The sequence below is a fragment of the Periophthalmus magnuspinnatus genome, chromosome 19, assembly GCF_009829125.3.
Source record: "Periophthalmus magnuspinnatus isolate fPerMag1 chromosome 19, fPerMag1.2.pri, whole genome shotgun sequence".
NCBI classification, from domain to species: Eukaryota; Metazoa; Chordata; class Actinopteri; order Gobiiformes; family Gobiidae; genus Periophthalmus; species Periophthalmus magnuspinnatus.
This window is the reverse complement of record NC_047144.1, coordinates 16,229,603-16,247,767: the sequence shown is the minus strand read 5'-3', so window position 1 is coordinate 16,247,767 and position 18,165 is coordinate 16,229,603. Positions and strand designations below refer to the sequence as shown.

At 37.9% G+C, this 18,165-nt stretch overlaps 1 protein-coding gene across 1 annotated transcript; it reads right to left on the bottom strand.

The window, feature by feature from the left end:
• Positions 1-6,142: 6,142 nt before the first annotated feature.
• On the bottom strand, positions 6,143-15,620 carry LOC117387207 (cytochrome c oxidase subunit 7A-related protein, mitochondrial). The gene is made up of 3 exons (XM_033984649.2): positions 15,465-15,620; positions 10,381-10,512; positions 6,143-6,392 (listed from the first exon to the last, which is right to left on the bottom strand). The coding sequence occupies exons 1-3, from the start codon at positions 15,534-15,536 to the stop codon at positions 6,252-6,254; spliced, it is 345 nt and encodes a 114-aa protein (XP_033840540.1). The 5' UTR covers positions 15,537-15,620; the 3' UTR covers positions 6,143-6,251.
• Between the last annotated feature and the right edge of the window lie 2,545 nt (positions 15,621-18,165).

The following is an 18,165-nucleotide window of genomic DNA, read 5'->3' as shown; positions in this document are numbered from 1 at the left end:
TCGCGCACACACCACTTTCATACTAGGCAATGTGGGTGAAGTGTCTTGCCTAAGGACACAACGACAGAACTTGGTCTGAGCAGGACTCGATCCTCTGACCTTCGGGTTGGGGGACCAACACTCTAACCACTGAGCCACTGTCACCCCAATTATAGTCTATTATAGAGATAATAGAGAAAAAGAGAGAAGAGAGCAAGAGAAAGAGAGAGAAGCAAGAGAGGGAAGAGAGAGAAAGAGAGAGAGATAAGAGAGAAAGAGAGATAAGAGAGAGAGAAATAGAACAGGGGGGCATGGTTGTCAAGGAGAAAAGGTTCCAGTGCAGTTTGAAAAGACAGTAATGAATGTAAACAGATGTGAAGGACTTGAGGGTTTTGGAGAGTCCTTGAGACACAAGGTCAAAGGTTAATGTCCACTTCAGAATCAGAACAGATGAGCTCCTTTACTTCAGGATGATGCAATTAGAGCAGCCATATTTGTGTAATGAGCAGATTATATTAAAATCTATTGACAACATATTTTGCCACTTAATTTTCAATACTTTTTCTGTTGAAATCAGAGCCTCATTATGTCAGATTAACACCAGATTTAGGGACATCTTTGTCAGTCGTAAAACTGTCAGAGCCTAATTGTTGTAAATTTGAATAAATACAATCTGGCATATACAAGTAACAGTAATAAAACAGCTGTTACAAAACCCAAGGAACTTTGTCTCAAGGAACTAATTATTATGCAATGAAGAGAAATAAAAGTAAGTAAAGCAGGTTTCCCGCACATCCTGGAAAACCTGGAAAATAATCGTTCTGTTTTCTAGACTTGTAAAACCTATGGAAAATGAGCAAAACAGCTAAATTGTTCTTTGAAAATGTCTCCACACTTTGCTTTGCTGTTTTATTGTATATAAAACTAATAGAGACTTTCACTGTCACCTGTCAGATCTGTTGTGTCTTTAAAAACTCCTCAAAAATTTACCAAAATGCAGGAAATTACACCTATTTTGTGCCAATATTTTTTGGAGGAGGACCCCTAAACCCCCCCTTTTGACTTACCTCCTTAGTGGGACCTTGGGGTACGACCTTAAACTTAGACCACATCTTTAGTACAAAACCCGTACAAAAATGGAGGCGTCTGTTTGTAGATGCTGTGATAATGTCCTGGAAAAGTTTGAAAAGTCCTGGAACAGTACTGGAAAACGATTTCAAGCAAAGTGTGGGAACTCTGTAAAAGTTAAACCCTCTGAAACATTTGTCTAATCACTGAACAAAAAAACAAGGGAGTATTTATGTTTATTTAAGTCTCGTGAAGATCAGATTATCAGTCAGGTCTGAGGAGAGGCAAGCCCGCTCTCAGTGAAAATGCATGTTCTTCAAAAGGTACTTTAGAGAAATGAAAAAGCTCTTTTATTTTTAGTTGATTTACTGTTTGGAAGTGTTACGCAGTGGGGCTTTAAGAATAGATAAAGAAATAATGCATTTTCTAATATGAGTTCTACATTATGGAAAGTACATCGCTTCAAGCTCCATATATTTAGGTCATTTGGGGTGATTCTGCCACCAGTTTATGTGTTGTTACTTCTATATAACATCTGTACAAAGTAATAACCACCTCCCCTCTCTTTATGCGAAGTCTACGGTTGAAAAATCACCCTGCTCTTATGTCCCCCCGCTCTTACGTTGAAGTTTATGGACTGAGACGATGCACATTTCCAGTCATGTCTCATTGTTCGTAAAAATGAGGACTAAAGACGCGATGAGGTTATTCCAGATCACAATATCCGTTTCCATAGCAGCCGCACATTCCCGAAGATTTTGAGTTCGATTTGAGCCTGAGCAGAGTAAAAATAAAGTGGTTTGGAGAACGATGAAACTCGAAGGGCATTTACAGGTCAATCGAAACGTCAAATGTTTTTCTACAGTATGTTTCAGAGGAAGTAGAAGACGCCCCATGGTTTACGCGGGTCCTGATTTGCTTGCTCAGAAAGACGTGAAATGTTACCACGTTTGGCAGACCGGAATTACCTCAGTGTGTAAGTTTTCCATCAGACACCTGCTTTTCTCACTGGAGTTGCGATCGCTTTAACTAAGGCATTAAGGTCAAGCAGCCAACTCTGACTGGAAGTCCCCAGAGCCAGATTCAACCACAAACTGTCCCCTGATTTGCCACTGTCACAGACTTTGGCCTGATTAAATCCAGGTTCAAAATGTATTTATTCAGACTCATGCAGTGACACTTTGTACAATTTGTTTTTATTTCATTGGTTCATGTTTTGTTTTGTTTTTATCAGAAAGCACTTTCGTCATCTTGAGTGTCGTAAAGGGCTCTATAAATAAAGTCTGATTGATTGATTGAACAAAAATATTCCACAGCATTGCATTACTGTAGAACAACAAGCAGATGATGTTGCCAGGCCCGTCGATAGAAATTTGGGGGGCCTGCCCCCCCCCCCCCCCCCCCCTAATATTTCTTTTTTCTTTTTTATTTGAATAGAGAGATACAACGGACATACTGTAGATCACATGTGTCAAACTCAAGGCCCGCGGGCCAAATGTGACCCTCCACATCATTTTATGTGGCCCTCGTCAGGGTAAATTAAAAAGGTATGATGGTCTTAAAATGTCATTTTATCAGGAGATGCACAGTTACACAGCCATATTTTTACATCTAGGAAAATGCATATATAACATTTGTAATAAACAGAAATAGTTAATCAACAAGTTTAAAATTTAGTTTGAAATTTATTTTACATCTGGTCCTTTGAGAGCAGCCATTTTGCTGATGTGGCCCTCGGTGAAAATGTGTTTGACACCGCTGCTGTAGATGAACAATTCTGTTAATTTTTAGTGGTATTCACCGTTACAGATACTTTTTTTTTTTTTTTTTTTTTACTATTGCAGTATTTGATTGCACAATTTAGGCTTCAAACTGCACAGAATCAGTGAGAGAAATATAAAACTTTTGGTGAGGCAGGTGAGATTTTAAGTTCTCCAATAAGTGATAGGAAACATAAAACAAACACTGAAGCAAATTTAAAGCAGTTTTTAATCATAAGTTGTGTCATTACTCTATCATTTTAATGCAACGCAATGTAAAATTACTCGAAGTATTCAGAATGCAGGACTCTGATTGGACCTGATTGGACATTTTAATGCAGATATTCCATATTCTGTAACTACATACATTCCCATCTACCATTTAGAACAAAATGACCTCTGTCTCACCTCAGATTAACAGTTAAGTGCTCAGAGTTAAGAAATACCCTGTGATATTTCTTTCTTTTCTTTTTCCATAAGCTGCAATATTTATATTTTTACATTGTTTTTATTTTATTAATATTTAGACTCACATTTTTGTATTAAACTGTGGATTCTGGGTCCTAGATAATAAAACATACGGTGAAACATCCCAGCTAAATCAATAACATCTCCACGGAAACAAACAGGTAGCGGACCCTCCACCAAGAAAGTTACATAAAGTGTCTTTAAGGATTTCCATCTTCTCATCCGTCTGTTTTTATGTTTCATCCCCAATTAAATTTAGACTTTCTATTTCAAAATTATTATTCACTTCATCACAAAATCTGCTATAAAAAGCATGTTCCACTGCAGTTCTTGGCCTACACAAGTACTACCTCTGCACAAAATATTACACAATGACTCCACCTCCAGACTCCCACCTTTCATAAGATACAAGCTGCAGAACCGTCCAGAAACATCAGATCTGGGTCATTTCATTTGATGATTTTTATGTCTTTTAAAGGGCCCATATTATGTCATATTCTGATCTCTGTTCTATGTTGTTTCCTCATCACAAACAGATCTGGAGTTGTGTTTTGTTTCATTCACACATGTTTAACACACAAACCCTGCACATTTAGGCTGAGTCTCTTCTCTCATACTGAAAACACTCCGTTCCACCTTGTGATGTCATCATGTGGTAATACAGGAAGTGCTCCACTGTGTTTTTAAACTCCACCGTTGGTTTAACAGGGAGCAGACGCTTAGCAACACTGTCAATGAAAAGCACGATGTAAAGTGAACTGGAGCTTTTAAGAACAGGCTTTAAGGCCAACTCCACAAATAGATGCGTGTAAAGGTTATGTGCAGGGAGAGTGGTGCTTAAAGATCCACTATGTAACTTTTCTGGTAGAGGATCTGCTGATATTGCTGCACAGTTTGATATTTTAACATTTTTACTTCTATGGAAAGAATCTGTGAGGAAGATTTTCACAGCAAGAATGCACGTTTTTCCAAGGTATTTTTGATCAATAAAAACGTTAAATGATGCAAGATAAATATGTGAAAGAGCCAATGTTACACTATGTTCTGATCTGTTATTCTTGTAATGGGTTCTAGAGAGAGAGTACACCACCTGCTTGTCTCCATAGATGTTATTGCTTTGCCTTGAAGTTCCACAATATGGCATTTAAACGTGCTATATTACACAAAATTGACTCTTGTAGCTTTAAGTCATGTTATAATACTGTTACCTCCTCAAAAACAGACCTGGAGTTGTGTTTTGTTTCATTCACACATGTTTGAGTAACACTTTATTATTAGTCTGTTACATCTACAAAGCTCAAAATGCTCTGTTCCACCTTGTGATGTCATGAAGTGGTAGATTTCAAGTTAAGAGCTACCTTTTTCAGTAGAGATTGGCAATTCCAGGGCTGAAATCGTCCCAATGATTCCAGTGAAGGTGTATGGAGTTTAAAAACACAGTGGAGCACTTCCTGTATTACCACATGATGACATCACAAGGTGGAACAGAGTGTTTTCAGTTTGAGAACTCAGCCTAAATATGCAGGGTTTGTGTGTTAAACGTGTGTGCATGAAACAAAACACAACTCCAGGTCTGTTTATGACGAGGAAACAACAGTAGAACAGAGACCATTTAAGCTCCATTAAAGCCCCTGTTTATTTATTCATAAAAAACTTAATGCATGTATTCGATTGTATACTGCAAGGCCTTTTTAATCAGTACAGAGTATAGAGTATTTTCAACCAGCGTGCCAGGGAACGTTCACGTACCAGGGGTTGCCAGGTGAGCCTTGAAAAAGCGTCCAATTTGAGTTAGTGGATTTGCAAAGTTTTCTAATGCAATAATTGGGCATTTTAAAGTGCTTTGAGCAAACTTCTAAACCAAAAAAAGATGCTAAAATGACCACTTTTGAAAATTCACTAGAGCCAGACACAGCTAACATTTGAGTTGGTGTAATTTGAAAATGTTTTACTGGATCAGGTGCCAGAGCATATTTTTAACAGCAAAAGAGCAATGACTCAAAATGGTTGAAAAACACTTGTATGAAGTCTGTTAGCAAAAACAACCCCTGCCTTTGCTTCAGTAGCCCTTTCAACAGTCCATTTCCACTCAGAGAACACATCCTTAAAATAGCCGCTGTATGAAAAACATCAGAAGTAACATAAGATTTGACCTGATGTATATAATTATAGAGGTTTCCGCGGTAACACCTGCTAAAAGGCTTTGGTAGTACTCTATGGAGAGCCGCGTAGTGATGCATACCGTCTGGACCTGGCTCGCGCTCGTTTGGATTAACACTCAAACATGACGGACACATGACTGGACCAGACAAGCTGCTGTCCATGGGTTTCAGAAGGAGGGAAAATTACGCCTGTTGCCATAGCGATAGGCAATTTCAAAAGCAAAATATTATGTCTTTTGAATGGGGAAAAAGTCCTCAAGATGTGAGAACAGGAAGCTGAAATCCAGACTTACAAATAGAGATGTCAGTTTGATTATTTGGTTAATCGAGAATTGTGAATTTTCAGGTCATAATATAAAAGATAACAGTTACCATTTTAATTTTCACTGGCACATAAACGGAGGGTCTTATCCAGTTCTTATTATAGATCTATGGTTTATAAAGATATTTGTTTCAAAGGCCAGAGCTGAGTTTTACTGTCATTGTAATGCAACCAATAACTAGCATGCTAAGAGTGCACCAGCCTTACTTTCTGACATGCCAAATTTGAGTTTATTACATGAAAAAAAATCAGATACCACCCGTTAAGTATGCAATGTCTTCTTAAAATATACTAAATAAACCACAAAATACTTTCAAGTACATTTTCCATTTTTTACAATTTATTCATAGACATCTTTTTACACAGAAACAAACATGGTATAATTTATCTGAAGTGAATGCTGGTCACCGTTGTTCGATTTTAATAGTCCCAACAAATGAAAATGTATAAAAACGCAGTGAACCGGAGGAGGCAAGTCCAGTTGTTCCCGAATTAGTTTTTCTTGGGCTGCGCCGCCATGTACAGAGCCATCAAACAGTACATCACGCCCCCTACTGTCAGAGCCATGGTGGTGCGGTACAGCAGTTTGTCGGCATAACCGCCTTTTAGGTGGACTGGGGTGCCGTCTGCCCGCTGAAAGAGACAAAAGGAACAGTATTAAACTCTAGCCATTTAGTCTGCCTACATCTCCAATGCTCAAAATGCTCTGTTCCACCTTGTGATGTCATGAAGCAGTAGTTTTTAACAGCTCCTTTTACCTTTTGTTCAATACAAATTGGCAATTCCAGGACTGAAATCATCCAAATGATTCTAGCGAAGGTGTGTGGAGTTTAAAAACACAGTGCAGCCCTTTAAAAAACGCCCTAAATTGGTGTTTCTCAAACTGTGGTACGTGAGCTCCATCAGGTGACACTTGGCCAGCTCTTCATTCTCTGGGTTTGCCAAGTTTAGAGCCCATTTTATTCACTTTTTTTGCCAATTTCTTGTATAGAAAAGGTACATTTTGCATGATTTGTCTCCTTTAAAAATCCTGTCTACAACCTCTGGCAGGTTTCATTTATACATCTCACATTGTTACAGCAGGAACCAGGTCTCACATTCACTTCACACATCACACGTCTGTACAGTCAGCTCACAGGTTCGAACAATGTTTAATTATAAAGAGGGATTTCCTATTCTTTGTAATTGGTTCTTACAGACAGCAGGGGGCCTCCTCTCGGCTGCAGCTCAGCAGGTTGAGCAAAGACTTTAATTAGAAAATGGCCCCGGTCGATTTGTGATTTGTGCTTGTTCAGTCACTCAGTGGAAATGGGAGTTATAAGGTCATTAACCACCTGCCCGGACATGTTTAAACGAACGATTAGTCTCTGTCAACAGCAGGTTTTTGACAAGTACAAAACCCAGTGGACTTGTTTTTTTTAATTAAGTCATTTTAGCTTAATATTTCGATTTAAAATGTCCAACACTAAAATTTGATACTGTGACATCGTTCCTTACAACACAACAGGGTTCAATGATTGGTTACTCCATTATATTGTAATGTTTTTTTTTTCATTTTGTAACTAAAATCTAATCTTAAAATGTTCGTATTAACCCGCTCTACATGATCCTGATGTTTTAATTTCACTACTTTGTCCATAAATCAAGATATGAACAATAACTCAGGTTCTTTACCCAACGTGACTCCCGGTAGCGTAAGCAACAAGTTTGATTGAAGCCGTTGCTAAGCGGGAGTGTTATCTTCAACAGCCTCGCTCCAGATTGGTTCTCTGGTCGCTATGATACTCGCATTCGTATTTCCTAATATGAAGCTCCAAATTCGCCCCTATAACTGCTCAAGCCTCGATGAGCTTCATTTGACAGGAGCTGAACGCTGTGGGTGACGTCACACTCACTCAGTCCACCTCTTTAAAAAGTCTATGGTTTGAAGGCATTAATTCTGACACCAGTGAAAAACATTAAGTTGAAATGTTAGTTCCTTGGGGAGTCTGCCTGCTGCTCTGCCTTTTCTCTCATTAGCGAAGAGAATTGATTAACTATCTTGCTTTCATTTGTTGTTACCAAATTCTGTGGGGACTGGATTTATCACAATTTGAAAAGCATCAAAAGCCTGTTGAGTAGGTCATGACCTCTCCGCAAATGAAAGAGTCTGCAAACTGCAAATCACTAATGGAACATCATGTTGATCTTTAATCTGCTTTGCTCAAACTCAATCTGTTTCAAACGGTGACTATGACGACGTTCAAGCTAATACAGCAGTAATTATTCTGCAAAGTGTAGCTTTGATGTGCTCTTGTGATTTGACAGTGTAATCAGAGAACCGCATGCTGTCGGCGCCCCCTATGGGTAGCTGCAGATCACACTAGCGAGCAACTGCGGGGAAATTTTGAGGGGAAACGACTATAATATGGGTAAAAGCTCTGAAAAGTCCTTTTTGCAGAATAGATGGGATTAAACCTGCAGATATGACACATCCAAGTTTCCGGTCACTGGTTAGTGATTGGCTGCAGGTGCTGGGGTTTAAGTAGTGATGATTCAGAGCAGAGAATGAGTCAGTTTAGGTGTAAACCAGCTGGATTTCAGCATTGAAACTGGCAACTCAAATGCGATACTCATATGATATCCATGTGAAGTGCGTACATCACTGTGAGCGTGTACTGATGAAGGTGAAAACGGGGGTAGGTCAGCAAAATGGCGTCTTGAAAATAAGCGATGAAAGATTACGCAAACACAAAACACTCCAAATACAACTACAGAGGCTCAATGAGAAGAAACAACTAGAACATGGTTAAAAGATCTGAGAAGTCCTTTTTGCAGAATAGGTCCACACATTTTTAAGTTGTATTCAGAGTGATTAATTCATGTCCGAGTAATATTTTTTTCCTTTGCATTGAAGACACCATTGCTCCAAAAATGATCGAGTTCACTGACCTTCCAGACACGCTTACTGCTCTGTACTTTGTTCTCAGTATGTTTTTAGTTTTTTTCAATTGTTAATACATGTAGGATTCCGCCAATATAAAATAAATATCTTCTGGTGTCATAGATTATAAATATGTAGCAGAACATAATTAAAATAAATAAAAAGTTAGAAGCAGTAATAATAATTTGTCTAGGTAAAAAATACTGCAAACTTGCCAACTGCTACGCTCATAAATTACAGTCTTTGTAGAGTATAGTCTTTTATTTGCCTCAGATCCAGATTACACACATTTTCAATACTTTCTGAAGTCTGGTCACTGGTGAATCTCCCTGTTTTCAAATGGGCGTGACTGACAGGTGGATTAGCCAATCAGGGACAGGCATGATCCACCCGTATCGTAGAAAATAAAGGAAAAAAATCTCACAAGAAAAACTGAAGCTGAAAAACATGGATTTCTGTAGAATCATGGTGAGAGAAATGTTATTTATTTGCAAATCACAGGTGACCAATGAGCTCCTTCGTTTCATGTGTCCCTGAAATAAACACATCTGATTGGACGATCACGTTTGACCAGGCTTGAGGCGCAGAGAGAGATCAGTCTGGATTTACCAGGCAAGTCTATTTTATAATGTTGAGTGATTCAGGCCTCTGAGGTGAAAGAACAAATTACAACATGACCTTGCCCAATCCATTGTTGTAATGCTTTGAGTAATGCTAAGACAGAGCTGATTTAAAGCATTTTCAAGGTTTTTGGTTCTAAAGCTGCAAGATTAGCCACAATCAAAAGTTAAATAGCAATTTGAATGGACATAATTACCAAATCATAAAGGCTGCAATCTCCTTATTCTTCATAAAAACTGCTAACCCTGTAGTTTAGATCTGTTCAAACATGTTCTGAAAAATGCTCCTTGTATTAGTTTATCAGTCTTGATTTCAGTCTTTTTGTCAATTTTTGTGCACGTGTTTAGAATCTGAACTTTGAACAGAATCCAAAACAATCAAAATGTCAGAAAAATCATTAGGTATTTTTCCCCAAATTGTTCAGCCCTATTAAGTTTTGATGCAACGATCCAGCCGATTTCAGTCCTGATGCTGTTAACGTTTTAAACAGGAGACTCAATAGACTTATGCAGCTGTCACGTATCCTTCCCATTACTTATTCTGCCTTTCAGGTGTTTTCCAGTTCATTTAGATACAATAATAGACTTTTATTTTGAAATCTGTGCTTTTATTTTGGTACCAGTCCGAGAGACGAGAACGCAACTTAGAAAAGATGCAATAAAACGGGCATCTAAATATCAAACTCCTACAGAAGCAGCACCTGTATGTTTACACTTGTATAATTAAGTTAGATTATTTCACTGGATTATAAAATACTTAAAAATGAACTTAGAGAGACGTTATTATTATTGTAGCCAGTCACGTTATTTACGTTAATGGAAATTTTCTTTGCGTCAGCCTCATTTAATATGCTAATGAGAAGAATTTTACAATTTATTTTCATGTTAAAATAAGCCACATTTTATCTGTTGTAACTGCTGCATTACTAGTTACTGAGCTCACAATATTACAAGCACTGGAATGCGAGATTATTACAAGAGATCGCTGCTTGTACCTTGTACCCGATCCAGCTCATGTTTCAGTTTCAGTATCGGTATTGGTGCATTTGTAATATCTAGTACTACTGTGTATTTGTACCTGGAAGAACCTCTGCAGTTCTGGCACCTTGTTGGTCCCCAGATACTCGACCACGGCTCCCGACTCAGACACCACTTTGGTCGGTGTTGCAAAGATCATCGTGGGAGGCTCCGGCAGACCTGGTTTCAGCCCCTGCAACAAAAAAACGCACGAAAAAGATATTTTTTATATGTGAAGTTTGGAACTTTTCTGGTGAAGGGCCCCAAATCGGCGTGTCTGAAATCATAAAGCAATCACAGCAAATCATTGATGCTAAACGGTCACATTTTTATACAGCAATTTTCCACATTCAAGTCACTCAAAGCGTTTTACATCAAGGAACCATTCATCCATTCACACACACATTCATACACCAGTGTACACAGACACTGGGGGCGAGGAGGGTTAAGTGTCTTGTCCATGAGAACACAATGGCAGTATTCATCTGTGTGATATTTTGCTGAAGTAAATATAGATGATAAACGATAATACTGAAACAAATTTATGCCACTGACAAAAAAAACCAAGAGCAGATTTAAACCACAAAACTATTATACATCTACAATACTAAAAAAAAATAAATCATGAGCTACAGTAAATAAACAGCAGAATGAAACAATTTCACATTTAGTTTGCATCTGTAATGAGTCACAGAAGTTATGAATTCCAACTTTTACAGCTTAAACTGACTCTAAAACACAAGCCAAAAACAACAAAGATAACAATAGTATTAATCTCCATGGAGACAAGGAGATAGTACCATTAGCCCAAGTTACACATATCCCCACTCATAATTAGGAATGTATGTTTTCCAAGGTATTCATTTATCCAATTACAGGCATTTTATTGATAAAAAATACTTTGGTGGAGTCGCTTGCTTGTTTTCATGGAGACTGTAAAGTTTTATGTCAACACATTCCAGGCAAAACACCACAATTTCATAGTTCCCCTTTAATTAAAAAAGTAAAATCTAAATTGCGATGCTAGTATGAATTTTATGTTTTTCCACAATTCTTCGTCTACTGTATGGCTGCAAGATGTATCTCACAATAGAATCAAAATGTTTGTCAGGAAAACCACAATTCCGTATTTTCCCAAACTCGTTCAGCCCTAGTCTCTTGTATACCCAGGAGATATTTTGGTCCAAAGCAGATCATAAGTGATGGCCTAGTTTGTGATGTGTGAGGCTCGCACTGGGCCTGTCCATACATGAACTCTATATCCACAGATCAGTCGGAGCGCTGGCTTGTGGCTCAACCCAAACATGTGTTACTCCTTGACTTTTGCCCTGACCAGTTGTACAGTAAAAACTTTTATGATGCAAAACATTTTAAAGTTGCTTTTGATACTAAGGAAAAGGTTTGATCACAAGCGTAATTAAAAACACACTTTTTTATACGACATAGAGTAATTATAATGTTTTAGTTTGAATCTCATCGTGTGGTCTTATATTACTAGTTAATTCTAAAACTACTCAGGATTGGTCCAATACGGTCCAATTTGTGTGACAGCAAAGAAAATTACAATTTGTCAACTGGATTTTTGCTACGGATCACACCTGGATCACACACGGATCTCAACCGGATCACTGAGGGATTACACAGACAATATGTGTGATATTTTTCAGAATCAAACCTTAACTTGCATCAGGGCCATGATCTTAAACACACCAAATTCACACTATGATTGGTCACCATTTGCAAATCATAAAGATTGGAATAATTTAGATGCTTAGCATCATTTCATTTGCAAAGAAAACTTTCCATATTATTATTCATAAAAAACAATAAACCTGTAGCTTGATGCCTGTGACTTAGTAACAGCTCATATTTCAAATAGTTCTCAACCAGCTAAAATGTGCAGTTTGAACTGAATCCAAAACAAAGCTAATCAAAAATGGTAAACAGTCACATTTTTTTGTATAGAGCTTTTCCACCTCGAAGCACTGTATGTCAAGAAACCACTTACTTATTCACACACACATTCACACACCAGTGTACACAAACACTGGGGGCAAGGGGGGTTAAGTGTCTTGACCAAGGACACAATGACAGTATTTATCTGTCGGAGCAGGAACTGCACTGTGAACCTGTGGGTCAGTGTATCTGACTGCTCAACCAATGATGTTTTAGATACGTTTCAAGTCATTAACCCTCAATTTGCATGTCTTTTTGGCGAGTTTGCAAATCTAAAACGCTCCTCTTCTGCCGGTGTTTTGATGTGTCAGATTTAATTCTGACTGGCTCCCACTCGCTGCCTCCACACACACAAAAATAAGGTAATATTGTGATTATTTCTAAACTGCAGCTTCCTCCAGATCAGCGCATCACAGTCAAGAGGCACTTCAAACTCAATTTGAGCCGGACCTTAATGATCTGGCTCTGAGTGAGGCCTACAGGGACAGGGAAAAACGAAAATAGAATAAATACAATAGATACCAGGACCTTGGTCAAGAGGACCTAAAGCTGAAGGAATAGCTACTTAGTGAGACTGAGTGCACATGCAGGACACGATAACACATTATGAAGCACGATAAGAGATATATGGCGATAAGCGGTAATATTGAAACTACTTTACAATAAAAAATAATGCAAGATAATCCCAGTAAACCATTTTTAATCGATGGCATAGTTTGTATAAAGAAGTGGACTAAGTGACGTCACAGCGTTTGACTCTAATCAAATGAAGCTCATCGAGGCTAGAGCAGTTATGTGGGCCAATTTGGAGCCGAATTCCAACCCTGAGTATCATAGGAACCAAAGAGCCAATCCGAAGCCAGGCTGTTGAAGGTAACACCCCTATCCACCCGTATAGCAGTTTTAGCAGGGAGTGGGCGCTTAGCAACGCTGTCAATCAAACCTGTTGCTAACGCTAGCAGGAAAAGAAGCCTTCTGATTTGTCTCTTGTTAATGTTCATATCTTGATTTATGGACACAATAGTGAAACAAATTAAAATAAAATAATCAATTAAAGGTGAACTATGTAACTTTCCTGGTGGAGATTCTGTTACTATAAGACATTGTTTTTGCCAAGAATATTCCACAGTATGGCATTAAACTTCTCTTATCTTTCATTTATTCAATTCCACATGTTTTTGCTGCTCAAAAACACATAAAAAAAGCATGCATTCTCGTAGTAAACGGGGGACATCTCTCCGCAGATGTAACCCGTAACTTGACCTGGTGACGCCGCCTGCTTGTGCCTTCAGATATAGATAAGTGAAATGGCAGACTATGGAACATTCCAGGTAAAGCAGTAACATCTCCATAGAAACAAGCTGATGGCAGACCCTTCCACGTGAAAAGTTACATAGCGCGCCTTTAAGTGTGTCTAATTCTAACAACTCAAATAAAGGATGTAAAGTTATCTCATAAAAAGTTAAACATCTTACTTGCATGATTACTTATTCTCTCTGCAAAACCATGCAATCTCCCCAGCCCCATTATGATAAAAAGGTGTCTGACCTACAGTGGGCCATGAGATAAAGGACAAAGCCGCAGTAAAGGCCGTGCTGTGCCCGATGAAACGCTGCTATTTTCTCAAACTGGTGATAAAACCTCCCCAAAGGCCACATACACAGACAGGAGATAACCTTTAGGAGTACAAGTGGGGAATTAAGTTGTAAAATGGAAAACGAACAGTGCTAAGAAGGTTCTCTGTCTCATTCAAATTCAAAAAGGAGGGTTAGAAAGTTAATATGAAGCTAAGCAGACATGTCACGAAGCAAAACACGATTATTCAAATGTGATATTATGCTATGTATGCTATGTATCATGTGATATGTATACTGGGGGGAGGGGGCACTTTTGGTCAGCTGAAGTTGTTTTAAATGTGAGACAAGACTTTACAATGTTTAAATCCAGGCTCAAAATGGTTCTGTTTAGCTGTGCATATGACTGAAAGGTTTTTGTTTTTATTCTGCACTATTCTCTTTTAATGTTAATTTTATGATGATTATTTATGATTTGCTTTGTTGTATTGTGAGTTTTATGTCTTTCTTATTCTGTAAAGCATTTTCAAATTACTTTGTATACAAATAGTGCTACACAAACTTACCAAAATCTGCCATAAAAATAAATCTGAATTGAATTGAATAGTGAAAATGTGTTAAAATAAACTGTAAATATTTAAACTTAAATGCTCATTGCCCAACTCATAATAGCTCAAATGTTCACGTACTTCAAAGTACAAAGAAGTACTTTGAAGAAGTACAAAGGTGCAGATGGTAAATACAACCAGTTATTTCTATTATTAATATAAGTCAAAATCATATTCATTTGAAACACATCTACATAGAACTAACCTCAGAGTAATTACATAAACAGTACTTTAGTTTTGACCAAGGCTAAGAAGAACAGGCAAAGGTAAATATAAAAAATATAATAAATTATATATATATATATATATATATATATATATATATATATATATATATATATATATATATATATATATATATATATATATATATATATATAACAAAAAAACACAAACAAAACACAATCCCCAACTGAACTCATAACTCAAACAGGAATAAGTAATCCGCTGTTATTTTGACTACAGTAAAACGATATCATGTTTAACATTTACATTGCCCCAATTACATTTAGGCCATCCTAAAACGATCCTTAAATGAAACTCGATGCTGTTTTTGTGGAGTAAAGTTGAACCTTCGAGCACCTTGAGAAGACAAGGGTCATCTGAGGTGGTAGCGGTTTACGTGTGCGTTAATTTAAATTGTTTAGTTGATATAAGGGTTACAATTTACCATTTAATGAAGAAAACATTAAAATAATACTGAACTTTCCACGTCAAGTTATTAGGTCAAAAACGTGACACCCGATTAGCACCGGGCTAATAGGATGTAGCACTGAGTCTTAAACTACGATCACTTTGTCACTACATCTATAAAACCGGTTGAAATCGCTGACAATGACACGAGGTAATGTTAAATTAACTCAGTAACGTATAATGTAACATGGGAGTAGCATATATTTGGTTGATCTCCACTCCCGGTGTTTGCGGTAACTGTGCGAGAAACGTGAAGGTCAACCTGATCTGTTACCGGGTCGGTCTTGGGTCATAATCCGGCTGTCGGCGCTTACCTGCGGGCTGTAGGCGGTGGCCGGTGCCGCTCCAGTTAGTTTCTGTGTGAATCCGCTGAATTTATAGTACATTTTGTTACTGAAGGACGCGGAAAGGTGTTATCGTCCAGCAAAGTCCAGCCGCTAAGGGTCTTCGCACTGTGACCGTCGCTGGAAAGTGACGTCACACAGAGCTAAGTGAAGCGCCTGAGTGAAAATAGAGATTATGAATTTAGAACATATAAAAACCGTGTAAAGTTGACTTAAATGCATAAATACAGGTAGCTTATGCCTATTATGCGATTTTTAGCTTTCAATATAAGTTTAAGTTCGGTCAAAGTGCCTTCTCAGTTACAGCTGCACAGGACTGGAACTCTGTCCCTCAGAACATCAGAGAAATAAGCACCTATATTCTGTTCAAAAAACATTTAAAAAACTGGTTCATAACACATCAAACATGTCTGCATTAACAATACTAATGACTCCCCCCTGACTAACCAGACAAGCACTTGTGTTTTCTCTTGAGTTGGATGTTGTGGAATGGCTGTGGACTGTCTGTATAATGCCTGTGTTTTGTTTGTCCTTTCTGAACACTTTTGTTTACAGTGTTTGTTATATCTGTTTTTAATGTTTTTTCTATACTATTTGTAATTTTCACTTTATAATATTTTACTCTTGTTTTTAGGGAGACAGGTCTGTCCAGGGACAACAGATGAAAAATAGCCTTTTGGCTAATTCTGGTGCATTTGCAGCAATGCTATTAATGTACACTGTCCCTGTCAAATAAACCAATAAATAAATAAATAAAATAAATGTAATAGTATTTGAGAATAAAATTGTAAATTAATTGTAGGCTAAAAAAATTAAGGTTTTGGGGGATTTTTGACAACAATATCCTAAAAACAAGGCGATATAATAGAGACAAACAATATTAAACGTTTTTTTTTTTTTTTTTTGCCTTTTACCTGACCTAGGGAGAGCATGGAGTGTGAGAAAAAGCTTAGTGTGTACTCGAGACAAATGGTTGGAATTGGGAAATCACTTGCCCAAGTAATTTTTCTGAAAATATTTGTCTATAGACTCCCCATCAGTCTACCAAAACAACTAGAAAACACAGAAACTGGTAATGTTTATATAGGACCAGTGGTGGAATTTAATAAAGTAAAACAAATGGTAGATATCTGGGCATTTTTACTTTTCCTTTACTACATTTGAGTATCAGTAATTTCTACTCCACTACATGTTTGAACAGGACTGAAAAGTAAAAGTAATACTTATTGTTTGAGATCTGCTGAAAAGACTCAGGGTTTATTTTTAACACTTTTGCAGTTTGAGCAAACAGCTAGAATAAAAAAAGACTGATTCTGTAGTTTCTGTTCAACAAAATTCAGCTCAAATCTTTATCAAAACCACTACATTTATGTCGTAACGACTGACAGGGAGACCAAAGAGACAGAACTCGGGGAAAAGTTTTACAATGTTTATTCACAGGTTTTAAATGTGCAAATGAAGGGAGTTGAGAGCGGGGTTGTTTGCCGTGGTCCAGGAGTAGAGGTGAGCTGCGTCGGAAGATATGAGGTTTGTACCAGTCGTGGAGAGCTGGGTCAGAGACAGAGGAGCCAGGGAGCGGAATCTCACGAGGAGCAAAATTATCCAACGTAAAACGAGTACAAAATGCAAAAACATGAAACTGAACCAAGCAGAATTGTACCACAGTGGATACGCAGACAATCTGGCGCTGAGTGTCAGGTCCTGGCTCCCTTTGTCCTCCACAGGTGCAGCTTAACTCATTAGGTGCAGGTGTGTATGGGGGGGGGCCCAAATCTTCACCCAGCTCCAGCCTCAGACACAGAAGGGAGGGGGAAAATGGTTCAACAAAAGGCAGGACAGACTGGGATCTTGACAATTTGAAGCTTTATAAAGTACCTATTTAAACATTTTTAACAGGTACTTTAATACCTTTATTTCAGTAGATTTTACTTGAGTGATACTTTTACTTGAGTCTTTTTTTGCTCTGGTATCTGTACCTGACAGTTAAGTTGACAATATGAAAATAGGCTGTTGGAGAAGGTTATTTATAATCTAAAAATAGAAAACTTTGTGTAATGAATGTGCTGTGTGTACGTGTTTTATTATTGAGAAGTCATTATTATAATATTGTCTAGCCCACTTTAAAGTTTCCCATATCATTTATATACAAGCAGCCCATTTTTCTTTTATTTGTACTAAAATGACTAAGCGATGGGGCCGAATCCTACGAGTATCACAGATTAAGAAAATAAAACTGCAGAAGTGTACCGTGTACCGGTGGAGGTGAAAACGGGGGTACATCGGCAAAATAGGGTCTTGAAAATAAGTGATTAAAGATTACTCAAACGTGAACTGAAGGATTTGCACGTAAGACTCTGAAAGGCATCGTCAGGCGTCACATTTTGCAGATGCTGGAGAGTTGTCATGTAATTAAGATGTCAGTCTAAAAGATAAACGTGCGCTGGGAGTCAGGAGCTTATACCTGTCGCTCTTCAGGCTCCGGAGGGTCATTTAAACTGCAATGACGAGGCTCCATCAAAAACCTGTTCAAATCTATTCATCTCCGGTTATCAGCTCAAGGTGTCACAACAAAACTACAGCCAAATCTTCTTGAGTGTAGAGCAGTGACAGGAAGAACACTTTGAACTTGTACGTGTTTAGTCACAGAACACTGAATACCCCAATTAACATG